Source organism: Tachyglossus aculeatus, chromosome X1 (genome assembly GCF_015852505.1).
Source record: "Tachyglossus aculeatus isolate mTacAcu1 chromosome X1, mTacAcu1.pri, whole genome shotgun sequence".
Taxonomy (NCBI): Eukaryota; Metazoa; Chordata; class Mammalia; order Monotremata; family Tachyglossidae; genus Tachyglossus; species Tachyglossus aculeatus.
Window position 1 is genome coordinate 86051975 of NC_052101.1, and position 20007 is coordinate 86071981.

The 20007-nt window shown below is 43.1% G+C and overlaps 1 protein-coding gene across 3 annotated transcripts in view; it reads left to right on the forward strand.

The window, feature by feature from the left end:
- NFATC3 (nuclear factor of activated T cells 3) overlaps positions 1-20007 on the forward strand; it is a 196789-nt gene that overhangs the window by 46499 nt on the left and 130283 nt on the right. For all 3 annotated transcript variants that reach the window (XM_038771966.1, XM_038771969.1, XM_038771970.1), the window contains exon 2: positions 15401-16535. In XM_038771966.1, coding sequence (XP_038627894.1) covers positions 15401-16535 — 1135 coding nt within the window. The remainder of the gene's footprint in view (positions 1-15400; positions 16536-20007) is intronic.

The following is a 20007-nucleotide window of genomic DNA, read 5'->3' on the forward strand; positions in this document are numbered from 1 at the left end:
GTTACTAATTAAACCTCAACTTTGATCTTGGTTCAGTCATGGTCCTGGGGTATGCACAGCCCTAGCAGTTGAGACTGTGAGCCTGCTGTTGGGTAGGGACCGTCTCTATATGTTGCCAACTTGTATTTCCCAAGCGCTTAGTACAGTGCTCTGCACACAGTAAGCGCTCAATAAATACGATTGAATGAATGAATGAATGAACCCTGGATGGAGTTCGTAATTCCATATCTTCCTTTAGTTGCACTAAGTTCAGGATGACCGATTTTGATCCCCTTTTGTGGTTATGCCACCACGTGGGCCCCAATTTCCATCTTCTGAGGAAAAAGCCTTGGTAGAGTCTAATACTTTGTGACTCTCACCCCTTCTTGGACTGATTTAAAACAGCAGTCAACCTCCATTCTACAGTCTCTTGTGACTAATAGATCTGAGCCCATCTTCAGGGGTCACTCAGTTCTATAAAGCAAGGATTGCATTCTCCTGTAACACTGCTTTAAGGGAAACACACTGTATTACTGCCCTGATCTGACTCCAAGTGCACACACACAAGTAGTTTCTCCGATAGAATGGCCTGCTGTCTATCTCTCGCAGTAGACTGTAAACTCCTTGTGGGCAGGGATCGTGCTTTCCCAAGCACTAATTACAGTGCTCTTCACACAGAGCTCAATAAATTCCAATGATTGATTGGTTTGCTAATCCTAAACCATCCTGTGATGTCAAAAAGCATTCCTTAATTGCATTCTAGCCAAAACATGTATAGTAAGCAGGCATGACGGCAGAATTGTGTGTAGTTGTAATGTGGATGGATTTTCCCTAGATGCCTCACCTTGCCCATGTGCTCATTGGAGCTTATCAGTTTTTGGCCCTCTCACTCAGCTTTGATGTCTTGCATTTATTCCTATCTGTATGACATTTCACTGCCCTGGAGGGTTTAGTGTCCTCTCCAAACTTTGAGATTGAATAGCATGTTCCCTCATCTAGATTTATGAGTATGATGAGCAAAACCAGTCCTAGCACTCATTCTTGGGAGGATCCCCCCCAACCCCTGCCATTTGCACTTCATTATAATAATAATAATAATAATAATCATGGCATTACATAAAGTGGTCTTTTATCCCTAACCTTTGTTTCCTATCTTTTAGCCATTTTCTGTCTGTGACAAAACATTCCTTCCAATCCCCTAATTACTCAGTGTTCTAAAAAGCCTTTGGTGAGGAATTTTGTCAGAGACCTTTTGAAAAACTAATTATAGCACATCTATTGGTCCCCCATTACCCACATGCCTGTTGTCCCCCTTCAAAGCACTCTAGCATACAAGTGAACCGTGATTTTTTTTCCCTTAAAGCCTGTGCCACTCCCCCAACAGTGACAATGTTTTGCTAAATGTTCACTGATCTTCAACTTAATTATCGAGTCTACTAGTTGGTCTCATTTTTTTTACATGGCACTGTATAATTTTCCTGAACCCTTCTTAGCAAGTGGGAGAGGGCAGCGTGGCCCAGCCGACAGAGCACGGACCTGGGAGTCGGAAGGACCTGGGTTCTAATCCTGGTTCCGCCACTTGTCTGCTGTGTGATTTTGGGCAAGTCATTGCACTTCTCTGTGCTTCAGTTGCCTCATCTGTAAAATGGGGATTAAACCTGAGCACCACATGTGGGACATGGACTGTGTCCAATCAGATTCTTAGTACCCAGTGCATAGTTCAGTGCCTGGCACATAGCAAGCGCTTAACAAATACCATTAAAAATACAAAAGCAAACTACTTAACTTCTCTGTGCCTGTTACCTCATCTGTAAAATGGGGATTAAGACTGTGAGCCCCCCGTGGGACAACCTAATCACCTTGTAAACTCCCCAGCGCTTAGAACAGTGCTTTGCAAATAGTCAGCGCTTAATAAATGCCATTAAAAAAACAAAAACAAAAACTACAAGAAAGTGCTTAAGCACTCTAGATACACAATAACCAGACCAGACCTGGTCCCTTTCCCACAAGGGTTTCTCAATCTAAGTGGAGAAAGAAAGACTACAGATAGCAGTAGGAATGGTTAAGAGCACTCCAGGCAACAGTTCTTGCCTACAAACCACCACAGCCTCCTAAATGGTCGAAAAGCCTAGAAACCACCCCGGTGATAGTTGGCAAAAGCTAGGAGGCTACACTGGGCATCAGATAGACCCCTGGAGAGTCGTGATGGCATGAGGGCCCAGGGCCACATGGTCCAAGCTGCTTGCTCACCCTCCACTCCCTCATTGGGCTTGGGCTGGGGGCTTCTGTCCTAAAATGGTCCATGGAAGCTGATTCATTCATTCATTCATTCATTCAATCGTATCTATTGAGCGCTTACTGTGTGCAGAGCACTGTACTAAGCGCTTGGGAAGTACAAGTTCGCAACAAAGAGAGATGGTCCTTACCCAACAGCGGGCTCACAGTCTAGAAGGGGGAGACAGACAACAAAACAAAACATACTAACAAAATAAAATAGAGTATGTACAAATAAAATAAATAAACAGAGTAATAAATACGTACAAACATATATGTATATACAGGTGCTATGGGGAGGGGAAGGAGAGAAGCAGCGTGGCTCAGTGGAAAGAGCCCGGGCTTTGGAGTTCGAGGTCATGGGTTCAAATGCCGGCTCCACCAATTGTCAGCTGTGTGACTTTGGGCAAGTCACTTCACTTCTCTGTGCCTCAGTTCCCTCATCTGTAAAATGGGGATGAAGACTGTGAGCCCCCCCGCCGTCAGGCAACCTGATCACCTTGTAACCTCCCCAGCACTTAGAACAGTGCCTTGCACATAGTAAGTGCTTAATAAATGCCATTATTATATTATTACTATTATTACCTCCTTCCCTTCCTCACAGCACCTGTATATATATATATATATATATATATATATATATATATTTGTACATATTTATTACTCTATTTTACTTGTACATATCTATTCTATTTATTTTATTTTGTTAATATGTTTGGTTTTGTTCTCTGTCTCCCCCTTCTACACTGTGAGCCCACTGTTGGGTAGAGACCGTCTCTATATGTTGCCAACTTGTACTTCCCAAGCGCTTAGTACAGTGCTCTGCACACAGAATCGCTCAATAAATACGATTGATTGAGGGGGAGAGGAAGGAGGGGGCTCAGTCTGGGAAGGCCTCCTGCTTAGAACAGTGCCTTGCACATAGTAAGTGCTTAATAAATGCCATTATTATTATTATTATATTATTATTATTATAAGGCGGGTGGGAGGGGGAGAGGAAGGAGAGGGCTCAGCCTGGGAAGGCCTCCCACTTAGAACAGTGCTTCGCCTGTAGTATGCGCTGAACAAATATCATTGCTGTTTATTTGTAGAATGAGGGGCTGGAAAACAGGAAGTGAGGAGGCCCGGCATCCTCCCCGCCCCCTCGGGACCTCCACTCAGAAGCAGTGTGGCTCAGTGGAAAGAGCCCGGGCTATGGAGTCCGAGGTCGTGGATTCAAATCCCGGCTCCGCCACTTGTCAGCTGGGTGACTTTGGGCAAGCCATTTCATTCATTCATTCATTCATTCATTCATTCATTCGTATTTATTGAGAGCTTACTGTGTGATGAGTTGACAGTCCACCAGTCCTCTGGTGCAGTGGTCATTTGTAGTAATAATGGCATTTATTCAGCACCCAGTTGGTGCAGTGCACTGTATTGAGTCATTGGGAAAGTACAACAGAAGCATGAGCGATGTCCTTTGCCTACAAGGAGCTGACACTTTAATGGGGGAGGCAGACATAAAAATATTGACAAAATTAGTAATCGTAATTGTAATAAATACCCATATAATTAATTCTATATGCACTGGGGCTGAGAAAGGATATAAATAAATGTCTAGGTCTAGAGGTGATTGTTGGGGTGATATGGCTTGGCATATTGAGAGTTAATTGGGGAAGGCTTGTTGGAAGACATGACATTTTAGGAAGGCTTTGGACCCAGAGAGAGCTGTGATCTGTCAAATTTTGGGGTAGGGGAGAGAAGAAAGGAGTTCCAGGACAAGGGAATAGGTTGAATGAGGGGATGGAGGTGGGAGAGTTAAGAGTATAAGCTTCTCCTCTAGTCTGTCATCTCCTTGTGGTCAGGGAGCATATCTACCAACCATGTTGTATTGTAACCTCAATCAGTTATTCAGTGGTATTTGAGTACTTACTGTGTATAGAGCACAGAATTAAGTGCTTGGGAGAGGCTATAAACTCGTTATTGTCAGGAAACGTGTCTGCCAATTTTGTCACATTGTACTCTCCCAAGTGCTTAATTTGATTCTTTGCTCATAGTGCTCAATAAATAAGATTGATTGATACAATATAACAGAGTTTGTAGACATATTCCCTCCCCTCAAGGAGTTTACAGTCTAGAGGAGGAGCTTACAAGTCTCCCAGACACTTAATAAAATGCACTGCACGCTGTAAGCGCTCAATAAATACTGTGCATTGATAATGAGGTGTATATTCTCTTGCCAGACGTTATACCTTTGTTCTGAAGCAGATGTTCTGTGTGGTCACCAAAATGTGATTCAGTTATTCTGACCAGTGGACTATATGTATATATAAAAAACCATTTGGAGGTGGCAGTCTCTCTTCCTCAGTAAAAATGAGCCCGTAAGGTACACTCTCTTCATCCCCGAGTTGACTTTTTATCCCTTGGTCTACAAGTGGTCTAGGGAGCCAGCAACCTCCTTTGATACAAATAAAGAAACATATTTTAGCCATGGTATTGTAGCTTTGCTATCCCTTACAAGATGGTTTTCAAACCGTCTTGGCCTGCCTGATTTCCTGTTTGCACTGACCTGCTGCTCTTTATGGACCATCCTATTCTTAGTTGAGTAAAATTTTCATTTATTTCAAGAATGACTCTTTCTCTCTGATGATCTCTCTTACTCTGCCAGTTAGCAATGTTGAGCTTCTCCTCAGTTGTCTTTCTGTTTTTGTTCTGTGGCTTACACAGCCACAGAACAAAAATGTGACCTGCTCCTAGCAGGTCACATTTTTATATTTCATTAAAACTATGCCTTTCATCTTTTTCCTAACTAAAGTTTGCATTATTTTCTCATTTCCTTTACCTAGTATCCTTATGCTTTTATTTCCCACCTTCCCTTCTCTCCCAGCAAGAATATTCTAGTCAAATTGTAATCTTCATTGCAGAGTGGCTTTCCCTCATATCTGTCTTAGATCGTCTTGTCCAGTTCTCAGGTTTCACACTTAGACAAACTTACTTTAGCCTCTAGTAGGGGAAAAATATATTCACCTTTTTGAGAGATCCTGGGAGCGTATTTTAGGATATAAAGCGTGTGGGGGGCGGGGGGGTGGTGGTGGGGGGAGAGATCAGGCGCTTATTGTTTGGGGGAAAAACAATCTCAACTTTAGTTGATTAGATTTACAGACATTTGGTATCTATCCCAGCACTTACGTCAGTGCTTAACAAATGCCACAATTATTATTATTACATGTTTTATAGAATGGTTTTTTTCTCCCCCATTTGTGAATGTACCAAGGTTCGTCCATCATTCTCGGGGATAGCAGTTTGGTCGAAACCAGAGGTTCTGTGTGGTCACTGTAATATATCCAGTTCTTCAGAACTGTTAGCTATAAAAAAAAAACCAACCCAACAATTTGGGGGTGGATGTGGCAGTTCAAATGTGAGCCTACTGTTGAGTGAGCAGGAACCCTGAGCTCCAGAAAAAGCAAAACACCAGGAGAAACTATAAGTCTAATTCTTTTGTATGCATTTTTCTCTCCTTGAATGAAAAGATACAAAACCCTTCATCATTGGAAAACTGTATTTAAATCAACAGTTTCAGTATTCCAACAACAATGCAGCAGGTATCTCACATATTTTTTTAAGGTATTTGTTAAGTGCCTATTATGTGCCAGGTGCTGTACTAAGCACTGGGGTAGATACAAGATAAATCCATGTTCCACATGGGTTTCACAGTCTTAATCCCTGTTTTACAGATGAGGTAATTGAGGCACAGAGAAGTGAAGTGACTTGACCAAGGTCACACAAGAGACAAGCGGCAGAGTCAGAATTAGAACTCAAGTCCTCTTGACTCTCAGGCCTGTGCTGTATCTTCTAGGCTACGCTGGTTCCCATGTATTATGTTCCGTCTGTGCAGTATAAAAGTATTTTAGTATTTTAAGAACTAGGAGTTCAAATTTCCCTTCTTACCATAATCTAGACTTTTAGTAGGCAATCACATAAGCCACTGGTTTTCAGTTTTTGTATTTTGTTTGGCTTTTGCCACAGGGCAGGGGCCTCTCAGCATCTGATTAAATTTCATGTCCCCCAATTAAACCCAAGTGTACAGAGGAGCAATCAGTGAAGTAAACAGTGGATTGGCTAGATCCCCATCTCTCAGTAACCCTTATCGCTCATGCACATTTTAGCCTTTAAAGCTAGTGGCCAAATAATGTATGCATAGTCAGGCAGCCAGCACATGAGGTTGAGTTTGCCCCAATGCCCCAATCTCATTCAGGATACGAGGACATTCAGCACCCTTAGATGATGACTTCTACTCCTGTAGGTAACGGTGTGATGCCCCACCACAATTTCTCCATTCACACCTATGCTCAGTGGCAAGTGCTTTGCTCATGAAGGTACTAAATGATTGCTTCTTACTACTGCCTCGTGTCAAAAACAGAATGGCAACTTCAGATCTTGTGTTTAGAAGTTGACAGCTATTTTCATATTGTCATACCCTTCCAAGCACTTAGAACAGTGCTCTGCACACAGTAAGTGCTCAATAAGTGTCATTGATTGATATATCAGTACCTTATGACCCAGTTTGGCGCTCCAGAGGTATTAATTACATCATCATCGGCTAACATTTATTGAATATGTTCTTTGGGGCTGGCAGTGTACTAGCCAGAAGATACAGTCTCTACCCTCAAAATTTTTTTACGTTGTAGATTGTAAACAGATTGTACACTCGCTGAGGGCAGGGATTATGTATTCTAATGATTGTACTCTCCTGTGTGTTTAGTAGGCTAAATAAGCAAATGCAGGTTGAAATGGCAGGGCCAACAGTAAGAGATGGACCTAGTAAAATTTAATCCTCCTCTAACGTTTTTCTAATATTGCACTTTAAAGAACTGCAAAATACTGCCAGTGTACTTTGATCACAATAAAATTGGAACATTTCTTCAAAAAATCAGGAGGTATTTTAAACACAGATTTCATAAACATGAAACTTTGGCCATATCTGTATAGAGCAAAGCTTATGAGTCACTGAAAAAAATAACAGAATTAGCTTATATATGAGGTAGTAGTAGTAATAGGCTTTACGAAGTGCTTACTGTGTGCAGAGCACTACTAAGCTCTCGGAGAGAATACGCGGGTGGGAATTAGACATGGCCCTTATGTCTCGTTATCCTGTTAACAATAGAGTAATTTGCTACTGATTTTTTTTTTTTGTTCCATTTAACATGGTGAAATTATAAAGTGCTAGTTTGGGGCTATGCAGACAAGGGAGGTTTTGTCAGTGCTTACTCACCTGTACTTGCTAACTGGCCCAGGAGTCCACACTTTTAACAGAGGTTCTGGCAGGCCCGCCAGCAGCCTCCTTGGTCTCTGCAGACTGCCGAGGGCCTATTGATAGCACCGTGGAGGGGCAGAACTGAGGGATGGGAAAAGCCCAAAGCGCATTCTGTCCATCAGAGAGATTTGAGGGGGAAAAGGGGAATGGAAGGAGGAGGAAGAGAAGGGAAGGAAAAAGTACCAAAGGTGGAGCCTCCTCCCCACTCCTCACTCCCCCTTTAAGCCTTACTGGGCACCAGGTTGGATACGAGTGGCTCCCTTTTTGTCTGCCCACTTGCCTCATCCCTATTTGATTACCTGCCCCACTGGATTGCACAAGTCTGGTATCTGGGCCAGTGATGATGTTGTGTGGCTCTAGAGCTCAAACCCCAAGCCCCTGAAGGAACTCCAGCCCCAACTGGCAGTAGGCAAGAGGTGGAGATACCATCTTGGCTCCTTCTTTGATTCCTTTCCAAATCCAAGTGCTGGGCCAGCTATGTTTTCCCTCTACAACCCCCCCACCTACCCCTTTCCATCCTCCCCTCCCTCCTGCCTGTAAAACAGTGGAGGCAAAGTAATCAGTCAATCAGTGGTATTTTTTGAGCACCTACCGTGTGCACAGCACTGAACTAAGCACTTGGGAGAGTAAAGTAAGCAGGACAATCCCTGCCTCCAAGAAGGTTACCGTGTAGTGGGGGAGACAGGCATGAAAATGAATTACAGAAAGGAGGTGGTAATGGAATATGCTCGCTGTGGGCAGGGAATTTGTCTATCAACTCTGTTATATTGTATTCTCCCAAGTGCTTAGTACAGTGCTCTGCACTCCATTGATTCGATTGATTATAAAGAGGTGTACATAATATTTGGGGGAGTGGGGAAAGTGTAAATACCCAAAAGTTTTGGTGGCATGGAAGTGCTCAAGTGGCAATTTAAGGGGCATATAGCTGTGTGACCTTTGGCAAGTCACTTCTGTGCCTGTTACCTCATCTATAAAATGGGGGTTGGGACTGTGAGCCCCAGATGGGACAGGGACTGTGTCCAACCTGATTTGCTTGTATCCACCCTAGTGCTTAGTACAGTGTCTGGCACATAGTAAGCGCTTAACAAAAACCACAATTACTATTATTATTATTATGAGCAAATTAGAAATTAATCGTCGAAGGCTTCCTGGAAGAACTGTGATTTCAGAAGGGCTTTGAAGTTGGTGAAATTGATCAGTGGTATTTATTAAGTGTTTACTGTTTTCAGAGCACTGTACTGTTTCGGGGAGTACAATACAAAGATTTGGTAGACGTGTCCCCTGCCCCCAACAAGCTTATAGTCTAGAGGGGGAGACATAATTTATAGGAATAACTTACAGATATGTACATAAGTGCTGTGGTGCTGAGGGTGGGGTGAATACCAGTTTCACAAAGAATACAGATCCAAGCAGAGGGACAGACAAGAATGAGGCACAGGGACTATTTTGTGAGTAGTGGAATGAGAAGCAGCCTGGTGTAATGGAAAGAATTCTGGACTATGAGTCGAAGGACCTGGGTTCTAATCCCAGCTCCACCACTTACCTGGTGTGTAACCTCAGGCCAGTCACCTAAACTTCTCTGTGCCTCAATTCCCTCATTTGTAAAATGGGGATTCAATACTTTCTCTCTGGGGATTTACTATTTTCTCTCCCTCTTAGTTTGACTATAAGCCCCATATGGGATCCGGTGTGCAGTTCTTTGCACATAGGGTGTAACAAATACCATTATTATTATTATTGCTCATTGTGGGTAGGGAATGTGTCTGTCAGATCTGATGTATTGTACTCTCCTAAGCACTTAGTACAGTGCTCTGAACATAGTAAGCTCTCAGACACCATTGATTTATCTCATGTTGTTGGGCTTCCTCCTTTTACTGTCAAGAAGGAATTGCTCCATTCTTCAAGCCTCCCCCTTCCCTTTGGGGAATCTCAGACCCATTATTTTCTTGGCGAAAGTGAATAAGTTTTTGATATCAGTCCATCAGTAGTATTTATTGAGTGATTGTTGTTGTGACTGAGTGCTTGGAAGAGTACCACAGATTTAGAAGACTCGATCCTTGCCTTCAAGGAGTTGATAATCTAGCAGGTGATTTCTCCAGTCATTAACATATCTACCAGTAGTGAAGCAGAAGAGAAAAGAAATTGAGATTCATGAGTATCATATGGATTTAGTCATGTCATTTTTATTGGGCTGTTGGTGTTTTTTTCATCGCCAGCTCAATGAGAAGAGTTCCTTCTTTTGGTTATGATTTTACTTTACAATAATTGTATTGTTATTTTTAAACTGTTCAGTGTTTTTGGTTTTGTAGTTTTAAAAATAATCTCATCAAGCATCAATAGTTCACCTAGCATTTTAAAAGGGAATATCGTACATTATGTATCAGACCCTAATTTGCATTTTCTGTCAATTATTTGCGTTTTGGGGTAATACATTCTCAGGTACTCATTTACTGTATCTTGAATAAATGAGTTGGCTGACTCTGGCTAGAGCCGAACTTCAGTCCAAATAATGCTAAGTACCCTTGTGCTCTGTCAGGGCTCTTAAGCGGCATCCAAACATTAGCTGAAGTAAACCAATATTAGATGTGTTCCCTGTACTAAGACTACATTTGGCTCCTTTTTATTCATCTGCCAATTTAAGTGATTATGTTCATAGCGATCTGAGTCAGCGACCTTAATTTATTGGCATGGATTCAGATTCTTTCCTTTGTTTCTCTAAGTAATGTTATGTTCGTGCACACATCCATGAGACATTTTCCCTTTGTAGTTTTTAACCATTGAATAACTAGTAAGCCATTAAATTCACTCACGCTTGTTCACTGTGCTCTGCGGAGCCAAAAAAAAAAAGAAGAAAACCACTGCAGGTTATGTTTTGCCTTTGTAGGGGGATTATATCCTGAGAGATTGTCATGAATGATGCGCGGTTAAGCCCGTTTGAAAAATAGGATTAGGTTCTCCCCTTCCTCTGGAGTTCTCCCAGATGGCCCCAATCTTCTGGAGAGAGAGATGGACTAATTTTAGCTAACTTTTTGCCCTCTTCCCACGGAAGTTGGGGATTGTGGGGAAGCAGGGTCCATCTGGGTATTCTTAGTGACTTCTCTGGTCCTTGGTGTTAGAGTGCAGGCAGATTTCAAGCTGTCTCCACGAGTAAGCGCGAATTGTGTTTCGATTTCGGAAACCATAAATGAAATTATGGCTGGAAAATTCACGATCATCATTGGAAATCCGGTTAAGCAAACAGTTATCCCACCAAAACACTTCTTGTGTCTGCTTTTATTTTAATTTTTTTCCTCTTATTTTTGGGAGGTAAAGTTGTTACAAAGAAGGGCAAAACCATTCCCTTGAAGCAGATATTTCATCAAAACAGTTCTAGGCTTGTATCCTTCCTTGTGCCACACTGATCCCCTCTAGACTGTGAGCTCATTGTGGGCAGGAATGTGTCTGTTGTTATATTGTACTCTGCCAAGCACTTAGTACAGTGCTTTGCACACAGTAAGTGCTCAATATATACAATTGAATGAATGAATCCCCTCACACTTGAGTCTGTTCCCCTTAAATATGTGGATGTTCACCCCTCCCCAATGCCCCCAGCACTTACATACGTATCCCCCTCTAATTGATTTTGACATTTGTCTCCTCTTCTAGTCTGTAAGCTTCTTGTGGGCAGGGATCGTGCCTACCAATTCTGTAGTATTACACTCTCCCAAGTTCTTAAAGTGCTCTGCGCACAGTAAGTGCTCAGATCCCATTAATTGATCGAGAGTACCATTTTTAGTAGTTCGTAAAAGTGTGTCAGATTACACAATGGATTAGAGTTTGGAAATCGAGGGGAAAAAATGTTCGCGAATATACTTTCTCCCCCCCTCTGCCCCCCAGATTTCATTGCAAAACTTTGCACTGCTTATCGTGTGGTCTTATACGGTGGATGGGGTTGCGTGTGAAGTGGGGTCCCCGGGGCCAGCACCAGGAGCCTATCCCCAATGGCCAAGTTTCATTTGCAGAGCCTACTGGCCTGCGACTGCGGATCCAAGGAAGCACAGAGAGTAAGCCAAAACCAGGATTTAGAGGTGGATGATCAAAGAATGGCTTTGTCTCAGCTTGCCCCTCCTGTCTTACCTCGCTGCTCTCTTACTACAACCCGGCCCACACGCTTCACTCCTTCAATGCCAAGCTACTCACTGTACACCTATTCACATCTTGTCTGTCTCACTGTCAACCCCTCCCCTTCCCCATGTCCTCTCTCTGGCCTGGAACTCCCTCCCCCTTCATAAATGAGAGACCACCACTCTACCCACCTTCAAAGTCTTATTAAAATCACATCTCTTCCAAGAGGCTTTCCCTGACTCCCTCTCCCTTCTGTGTCACCTGTGCCCTTGGATCTGTACCCTTTAAGCACTTGATATTCACCCCCTTCCTCAGCTCCACAACACTTCCCTCCATATCCGTAATTTATTTTAATGTCTTTCTCCCTCTTTAGACTGTAAGCTCCTTTGAGGCAGGGAACTCATCTACCAACTCTTGTATTGTACTCTTCCAAGCGCTGAGTACAGTGCCCTGCACGCTCTAAGCATCACTGATTAACTGATTTTTCTCTCTAGGAGAGAATAGCTAGACCAGAAATTAAGAATATAAATAATGCCATTATGGGTGGTAGTAGTAATTGTGTTTCATTCATTCATTTAATCATATTTATTGAGCGCTTACTGTGTGCAGAGCACACAGTAGCACACTCCTCAAAAATCTCCAGTGGCTACCAATCAACCTACGCATCAGGCAGAAACTCCTCACCCTCGGCTTCAAGGCTCTCCATCACCTCGCCCCCTCCTACCTCACCTCCCTTCTCTCCTTCTACAGCCCAGCCCGCACCCTCCACTCCTCTGCCACTAATCTCTTCACCGTGCCTCTTTCTCTCCCGTCCCGCTGTCAACCCCCAGCCCACATCATCCCCCTGGCCTGGAATGCCCTCCCTCTGCCCATCCGCCAAGCTAGCTCTCTTCCTCCCTTCAAGGCCCTACTGAGAGCTCACCTCCTCCAGGAAGCCTTCCCATACTGAGCCCCCTCCTTCCTCTCCCCCTCGTCCCCCTCTCCATCCCCCCGTCTTACCTCCTTCCCTTTCCCACAGCACCTGTATATATGTATATATGTTTGTACATATTTATTACTCTATTTATTTTACTTGAACATATCTATTCTGTTTATTTTGTTAATATGTTTTGTTTTGTTCTCTGTCTCCCCCTTCTAGACTGTGAGCCCACTGTTTGGTAGGGACTGTCTCTATATGTTGCCAACTTGTACTTCCCAAGCGCTTAGTACAGTGCTCTGCACACAGTAAGCGCTCAATAAATGCGATTGATTGATTGATTAATTACCTCCTTCCCCTCCCCACAGCACCTGTATATATGTATATATGTTTGTATGTATTTATTACTCTATTTTATTTGTACATATTTATTCCATTTATTATATTTTGTTAATAAGTTTTGTTTTGTTCTCTGTCTCCCCGTTCTAGACTGTGAGCCCACTGTTGGGTAGGGACCGTCTCTCTATGTTGCCAACTTGTACTTCCCAAGTGCTTAGTACAGTGCTCTGCACACAGTAAGCGCTCAATAAATACAATTGAATGAATGAAGTACAAGTCGGCAATATGTAGAGACGGTCCCTACCCAACAACAGGCTCATAGACTAGAAGGGGCTCACAGTCTAGTTTTTATAATAATAGTGTTTATTAAGTGCTTACTGCATGCAAAGCACTGTACTAAGCACTGGGAAAGAATACATGGATGAGAATTAGACAGGGTCCCTGGCCCTCCAGGGTCTCACAGTCTAAGAATATTGGGTCAGATCATCAGTCCAACCAACCCAGTGTGCTAGCATAGATACTTGGTGGAATAGTATAATGATTGTACCTCCTAACATCCCTAACTTCCCCTCTGATAATGCAGCATGGATTTTATTGCCAGCCAATGCATCTGAACCTTTTTTGACGAACTTCATTGGTAAAGTGGTAAAGCGGAGTTGTTACCTGCATTCCCCATCTCTTAGATTGTGGGTCAGGGCCTGCGTCTGGTCTAATTATCCAGTGCTAAGCATGATTCCTGGCATGTAGTGAGCGGTTAATAAATAGCATGATGATAATCTACTCTAGCGCTTAGAACAGTGCTTGGCACATAGTAAGCGCTTAACAAATACCATAACAATAATTATTATCATTATTAGATTGTGGCTTGTCTTTAAAAATTTTTTTTCGTTCCATATGTGATTTTATAATGCTAGTGTGTGTTGATTTTTAACTCTCCTCTAGAAGGCCTTCCGTAAGCCCCCCTTCCTCTTTTCTCACTCTCTTCTGTGTCACTCTGACTTGCTCCCTTTGTCGATTCCCCCTTTCCACCCCCACAGCACTTATGTACACAGCTGTAATGTATTCATTTATATTAATGTCTGTCCCCCCCCACTCTTGACTTTAAGCTCTTTGTAGGCAAGGAATGTGTCTATTGTTGCATTGTACTCTCCCAAGCATTTACAGTGCTCTGCACACAATAAGAGCTTATAAATACGATTGAATGAATGATGAATGAACTGTGGGCCGATCCATGATGCAACCATTCTGAAAAGCCCAGTTTTATGTGTGGAAAAAATGTTTTTGATTTGCTTTTGTCAGTCAGGTGTTGTCATCTTCAGCAGTAGTTTCCAGTGCATCGTAGCACCTGATCCTGGTCCGAACCAGATTGGAAGATGGGCAAAGCACAAGCAGTGGGAAATCCAAGCTGCTGCTTGCAGCCACATTGTTCGCTAGGGAGGTGGGAAGAAGAGCAGGCAGTTTCTCCAGCCCTTCCCACTTTTTTGGGGAGGTAGAGTACCTGACCTTCTGCCATCTTACCCCTTTTGCCTCTCTGCAGGTTAAGTAAACAGATCAATCTATCAATCAATGGCATTTATTGAACGCTTACTGTGTGCAGAACACTGAACTAACAAGAGAGGGCAGTGAGGAAGGTGGCCAGTTGGGCTTGAGGGAAGAGTTAGAGATGTCATAGTGCTGCTGGTTTTCCTCTGAATCAGAGAGAGGGTAGGAGATTCTTGTGGGACAGGGTAGGAAATTTAGAGGAATGGAGGAAGCAAGTGAAAAAAGGGGATAGAGCAAAGGCAGCAAGAAAGAAAGAAGGGGGGAGGAGTGCAGAAAGAAGTGGGGGAAAATGAGGAAGTAAAATGTGTCTGGGAGAAATTTAAAAGAGATGTATCCCTAGGAGTCATAATTACCCCGTGTTTTGTCTTTGTTCAAATGTTCTAGGCTGGAAATATTTCATGTTTTTACCCTCAAAGCTCCCTGTAGTATCAGGAACTGGAGGAGAGATGTGCATTGCACAAAAGGTGGGAGCTTTTCCTCATGTCAGTGGAAATGTATTAACTTCATCTCGGAATGTAGCCTTTGTGTGACTGGAGTGACTGCAAAATCTGTACAGTAGATTGGGTGGTAAAACTATTTTCCCTACACATGCACATTAATGATGAAGTGTAGTGCCTAGTGCATCCTCTAGGTCTGGAAATGGTAATACAGTTTATCGAAGCTTTGGAGTCATTCTGGTAGGAAGGTGGTGCAGTTACTTTTAATGGAAGAGTTTTGGAGTAGCTTGTCCTAAATCCCTGGTTTGAGCGTGGATTATTTGCACATTGAGGAACATGACTAAATGCTCACAGGCCGGATGATTTTTTTTTTTTTACTTTTACGTGTTAATTTAGAGCTGTCAATATGACTGCTTCTCATCTCCTACTTAACTGTCCTAACGTTTCAAGTGTCTGATCTTGTTAATTTCTTTACCCTTTTTTTCTTTTGTTTCTCCACCCCACCCCCATGCCCAGATCTCGAACCAGATGATTGTGCATCGATCTACATTTTTAATGTAGACCAGCCTTCATCAGCAGTGAACCAGCCAATCTGTATCCCATGCCATGGACTGCAGCCACACTCCTCAGCTTTGTCACCACCTCCCCAGCTGCAAGGTCACAAAAACTATGAAGGAACGTGTGAGATTCCCGAATCTAAATACAGTCCGCTTGGAGCCTCCAAGCCTTTTGAGTGCCCTAGCATTCAAATCACATCCATCTCTCCTAACTGTCATCAAGGAATAGAGGCTAATGAAGACGAACTACATTCAAACGGTCCAGAAAATGATTACCTGGAGAGGCCTTCTCGGGACCATCTCTACCTTCCCCTTGAGCCATCATATAGGGAAGCGTCCCTTAGTCCCAGTCCTGCCAGCAGCATTTCTTCTCGGAGTTGGTTCTCCGATGCTTCTTCTTGTGAGTCTCTCTCTCACGTTTACGATGACGTGGAGTCCGAGCTGAATGAAGCTGCTGCCAGATTTACCCTCGGGTCTCCTATAGCTTCTCCCGGTGGCTCTCCAAGAGGCTGTCCAAACGATGAGTCTTGGCCGCAGCAGTATGGGTTTGGGCACTCCTTATCACCGAGGCAGTCTCCTTGTCATTCTCCTCGAACTAGTATCACTGATGAAAATTGGCTTAGCCCCAGACCGACATCAAGGCCCTCCTCAAGACCCACCTCCCCTTGTGGGAAGCGACGACACTCCAGTGCTGAGATTTGTTACGCTGGTTCACTCTCACCTCATCATTCTCCGACCCCTTCTCCAGGTCACTCTCCGAGGGGGAGCATAACAGAAGACACGTGGCTAAGTACGTCTCTCCACAGTGTTCCAGGCCTTAGTCCTTCACTTTCCCAGTTCCAGTGCTGTCCGGAGACCGATATCCCTCTTAAAACAAGAAAGACCTCCGAGGATCGGACTGCCACTTTATCTGGAAAAATCGATCTCTGTTCAGATGACCAAGGTAGTCTGTCACCATCCCTAGAAACTTCACTAGATGACAGCTCTGGAGCTCAACCATCACTGAAGAAAGATTTGTCCGGAGACCAGTTTCTCTCTGTTCCATCACATTTCACTTGGAACAAACCAAAGCCTGGCCATACACCTATATTTCGGTAAGTGGGTCAAAAACAGGGTATTTCCTGCCTGTATGTTATGCAGCAGTGTTGTCATTTTAGTTGTGCTTAATTTATACATAATGGCCAAGGTGCAGTGTTCCTTACTAATTTCTCTTAGTAGCAACCAAATGATGAAGTGGGTGGGGGTGGGGGGGGGCGGGCGGGGGACTTTCAATTTGGAGTTTTATGTTGTTGCAGGTTTGGAAATTACAGGATGCTTAGTAGGAAAAGTAGAATTTTCCATAAAGTGGGTAGCAGGCCAAATTTGTGAGTGCAGTTTTGTCCCCTCCTTTCCTTCCAGGCAGATAGTGCTGAGGCTCTTGTGCTGGCTCATGCCTTTCAGCTAGCATTCCATTGCAGAATTTTTCCACATATAGGATTAAGGGTTGGGTGGGGAAAAGGGGGAAGGAGTAAACTTCTGATTTCTAATTAAAGTAATTAGGATAAAAAAACTCTTGAGGAAAAATAAAATTTAGAATCACAGGACTGGAAAGAATTACCAGGACATCTAATCCCGTTCCCTTGATTTTTAAGTGGGACAGTGTTTAGACCATCTTACTCTTCTAGTCTAGAATTTGGAAACTTGCACCAGAATGTTGAGGGTCTTAATTGGCAGACTAATAATGATACTTACAAATTCAAATTTTCTAAAATTATCTACCTGATAGTCTAATAGATGGTTTATGCTTTGCTCTCGAGGGATTTTTTTGTGGGTTTTTTTTAAAATTATGGTATTCGTTAAGCTCTTGCTATATGGCCATGCATTGTACTAAGTGCTAGGGTAGATACAAGCTCATGAGGGTAGACACAGTTCATGTCACACATGGGGCTCACAATCTTCATCCCCATTTTACAGATAAGGTAACTGAGGTTCAGAGAAGTGAAGTGACTTGCTCAAGGTCACATAGCAGACAAGTGGCGGAGTGGGATTAGAACCAGGGTCCTCCGATTTCCAGACCCACGCTCTTTCCATTAGGCTATGCTGAGTTTCAAGTTCTGCTGAGTTCATTAAATTCAAAACCCTCTGGTGTACTCTCCCAAGTACTAAGAGTTTTTGTTTTATGTGAAGAGAAATGGGTAGCCATTGGTGATTACTGAGGAGGGGAATGATGTCCTCCAAACAGTCTTTCAAGAAGATGGACTAAGAAGCTGTATGTAGAATAGATTAAAAAGGGAGAGGCTTGAGGCAGGAAAAGCAACATGGAGGCTGATACAGTAATCCACCTGGAGGTGATGAGGATTTGAAGGAGGGCGGTAGCCATAAGGGTGGAATAGAAGGAGCCGACCCTTTGGCTTTGCTTTGCTTTTCCAAACCTCCCCAGGTTGGCTCGGGGTACATGGCTCCCATTATACAGTTGGGAATTTCATGAGAGAGCAGGAAAGCAGAGTAAACTGAACTTCAGTCTAGGTTGTAATTGAATCTAAAATGAAAGAAATGTGACTTTCAAATTTACTTGCAATCCATTTTTAGTAGTAGCTGCTAAAATGCTTTGCCCTAATGTAATCTTGAAGTAAATACCTTTAATGAATGTAGCAATACTCACTTGGTTATAAAGCCTTTAATTTGTTGAATTATAACATTGAATAATGAGTCTCTTAACAATGTAATTCGTAATTGTTATACCATTACATGTGTCTAGTGATTTAGAAACACTGGGCATTCTTTGAACATTTAACTCATGACTAATAAGTAATATTACGATTGTAATATTACGATAAGTAATAAATACGATTGAATGAATAATATGGTCTGTGGTAGTGACTTTCCTACGGTGACTCACAGAACCTCAGAAGCAATGTGGCCTAGTGGGTAGACCATGGGCCCGGGAGTCAGAAGAACCTGGGTTTTAATCCTGGCTCCGCCATTTGCCTGCTGGATGACCTTGGGCAAATCCCTTAACTTTTCTATGCTTCAGTTATTTCATCTGTAAAATGGGAATGAAGACTCTAAGCCCCTATGGGAAAGGGACTGTGTCCAACCTGATTATCTTGAATCTACCCCAGTGCTTAGTACAGTGCTTGGGCCATAGTAAGCACTTAACAAATACCATAAAAAACAGCAACCCTCAGGCTTTAGGGATTTACTGTTATTTGTAAAAGGGAGCCACACCGCAAGCCTCAAAACTAAGGAAAATTGGTATTTTTCTCTGAGAAGGAGTCATCGAGTAACTATTGTTATGTGATACCTTCAATTTTGTATTTCTCAGTATGTGGATTTTTAAGTCTCTGCTTCTACCTTGTGTTACTTATTCTTGTCTTCCATTAGTAAGGGTAGCCGAAAGTTGTCCTGGAAAATTAATACACCTCACAGCCTCACTATATATTAATTATAAGGGAATTAAGTGCTTATTAGATGCTAGACACTGGAGTAGATACAAGTCCCTGTCCCACACAGGGCTCACAGTCTAATAATAATAATAATAATGTATTTGTTAAGCGCTTAGTATGTGCCATGCACTGTTCTAAGCGCTGGGGTAGATACAAGGTAGTTGGGTTGTCCCACGTGTGGCTCACAGTGTTCAATCCCAATTTTTCAGATGAGATAATTGAGGCACAGAGAAGTTAAGCAGCTTGCCCAAGGTCACACAGCAGACAAGGGGCGGAGCCAGGATTAGAACCCATGTCCTCTGAGTCCTAAGCCATGCTGCTTTTACAAGGGGAGGGTGAGCAGGTTTTTATTTTCATTTACAGATGAGTAAACTGAGGTCAGGTGAAGTTAAGTACTTTCCCAAGGTCACATAGCAGGGTAATGACAGAGCTGTTATTAGAACTCAGGTCTCCCAGCCCCGCGCTCTTTCCACCTGGCCACAGGGAGGGTTTCTTGAAGAGCTGGTAACAGTGTTTCTAACATTCCTTCCCCCGGCTTCTGAGGATGAGACTCCTTGCCCCACCATGTGACTACATGCCTTTCACCTCAACACATAATGAAGCCACTTCTACCGGTTAGAGCCGTGAATAACGGCCAAGTTCCCAGTTCTGAAGGCATAGCCGATGAGATGGGGGTGCCTAGCTCATACTCCTGCACAGGTTCTTTCTCAGAGTATGGACTTGTGAGGAAATACAAGAAGATTTAAAAGATGCCCCTGACGTGACCGTTTTCAAGAAGGCATGAGAGCCGACTTGTGGCAACTATTGTGGATTTTCAACGCTCTCCATTGCTAGCAAGATCCTGGCCGGAGTCTGGGTAATTGATCAACCATTCACTCACCAAATTTCAGTGTGGCCTCAGCCACAGCTGATCTGATCTGTGCTACATATCAGATCTAAAAGGAGCAGAAGGAACAGCATCAGGACTTTTACGTGGTGTTTGTTAGCTGTACAGAAACATTCGATTACATCAGTACACCTGAATTCTGGCAATTACTCCGAAAGTTTGGCTGCCTGGAAAAGTTTATAGAGATTCTGAGATTGCTCTCCAGTGGTATGGCTGGTCCCATCAGAACGGAAAGGGTCATGTTGAAACCTTTTC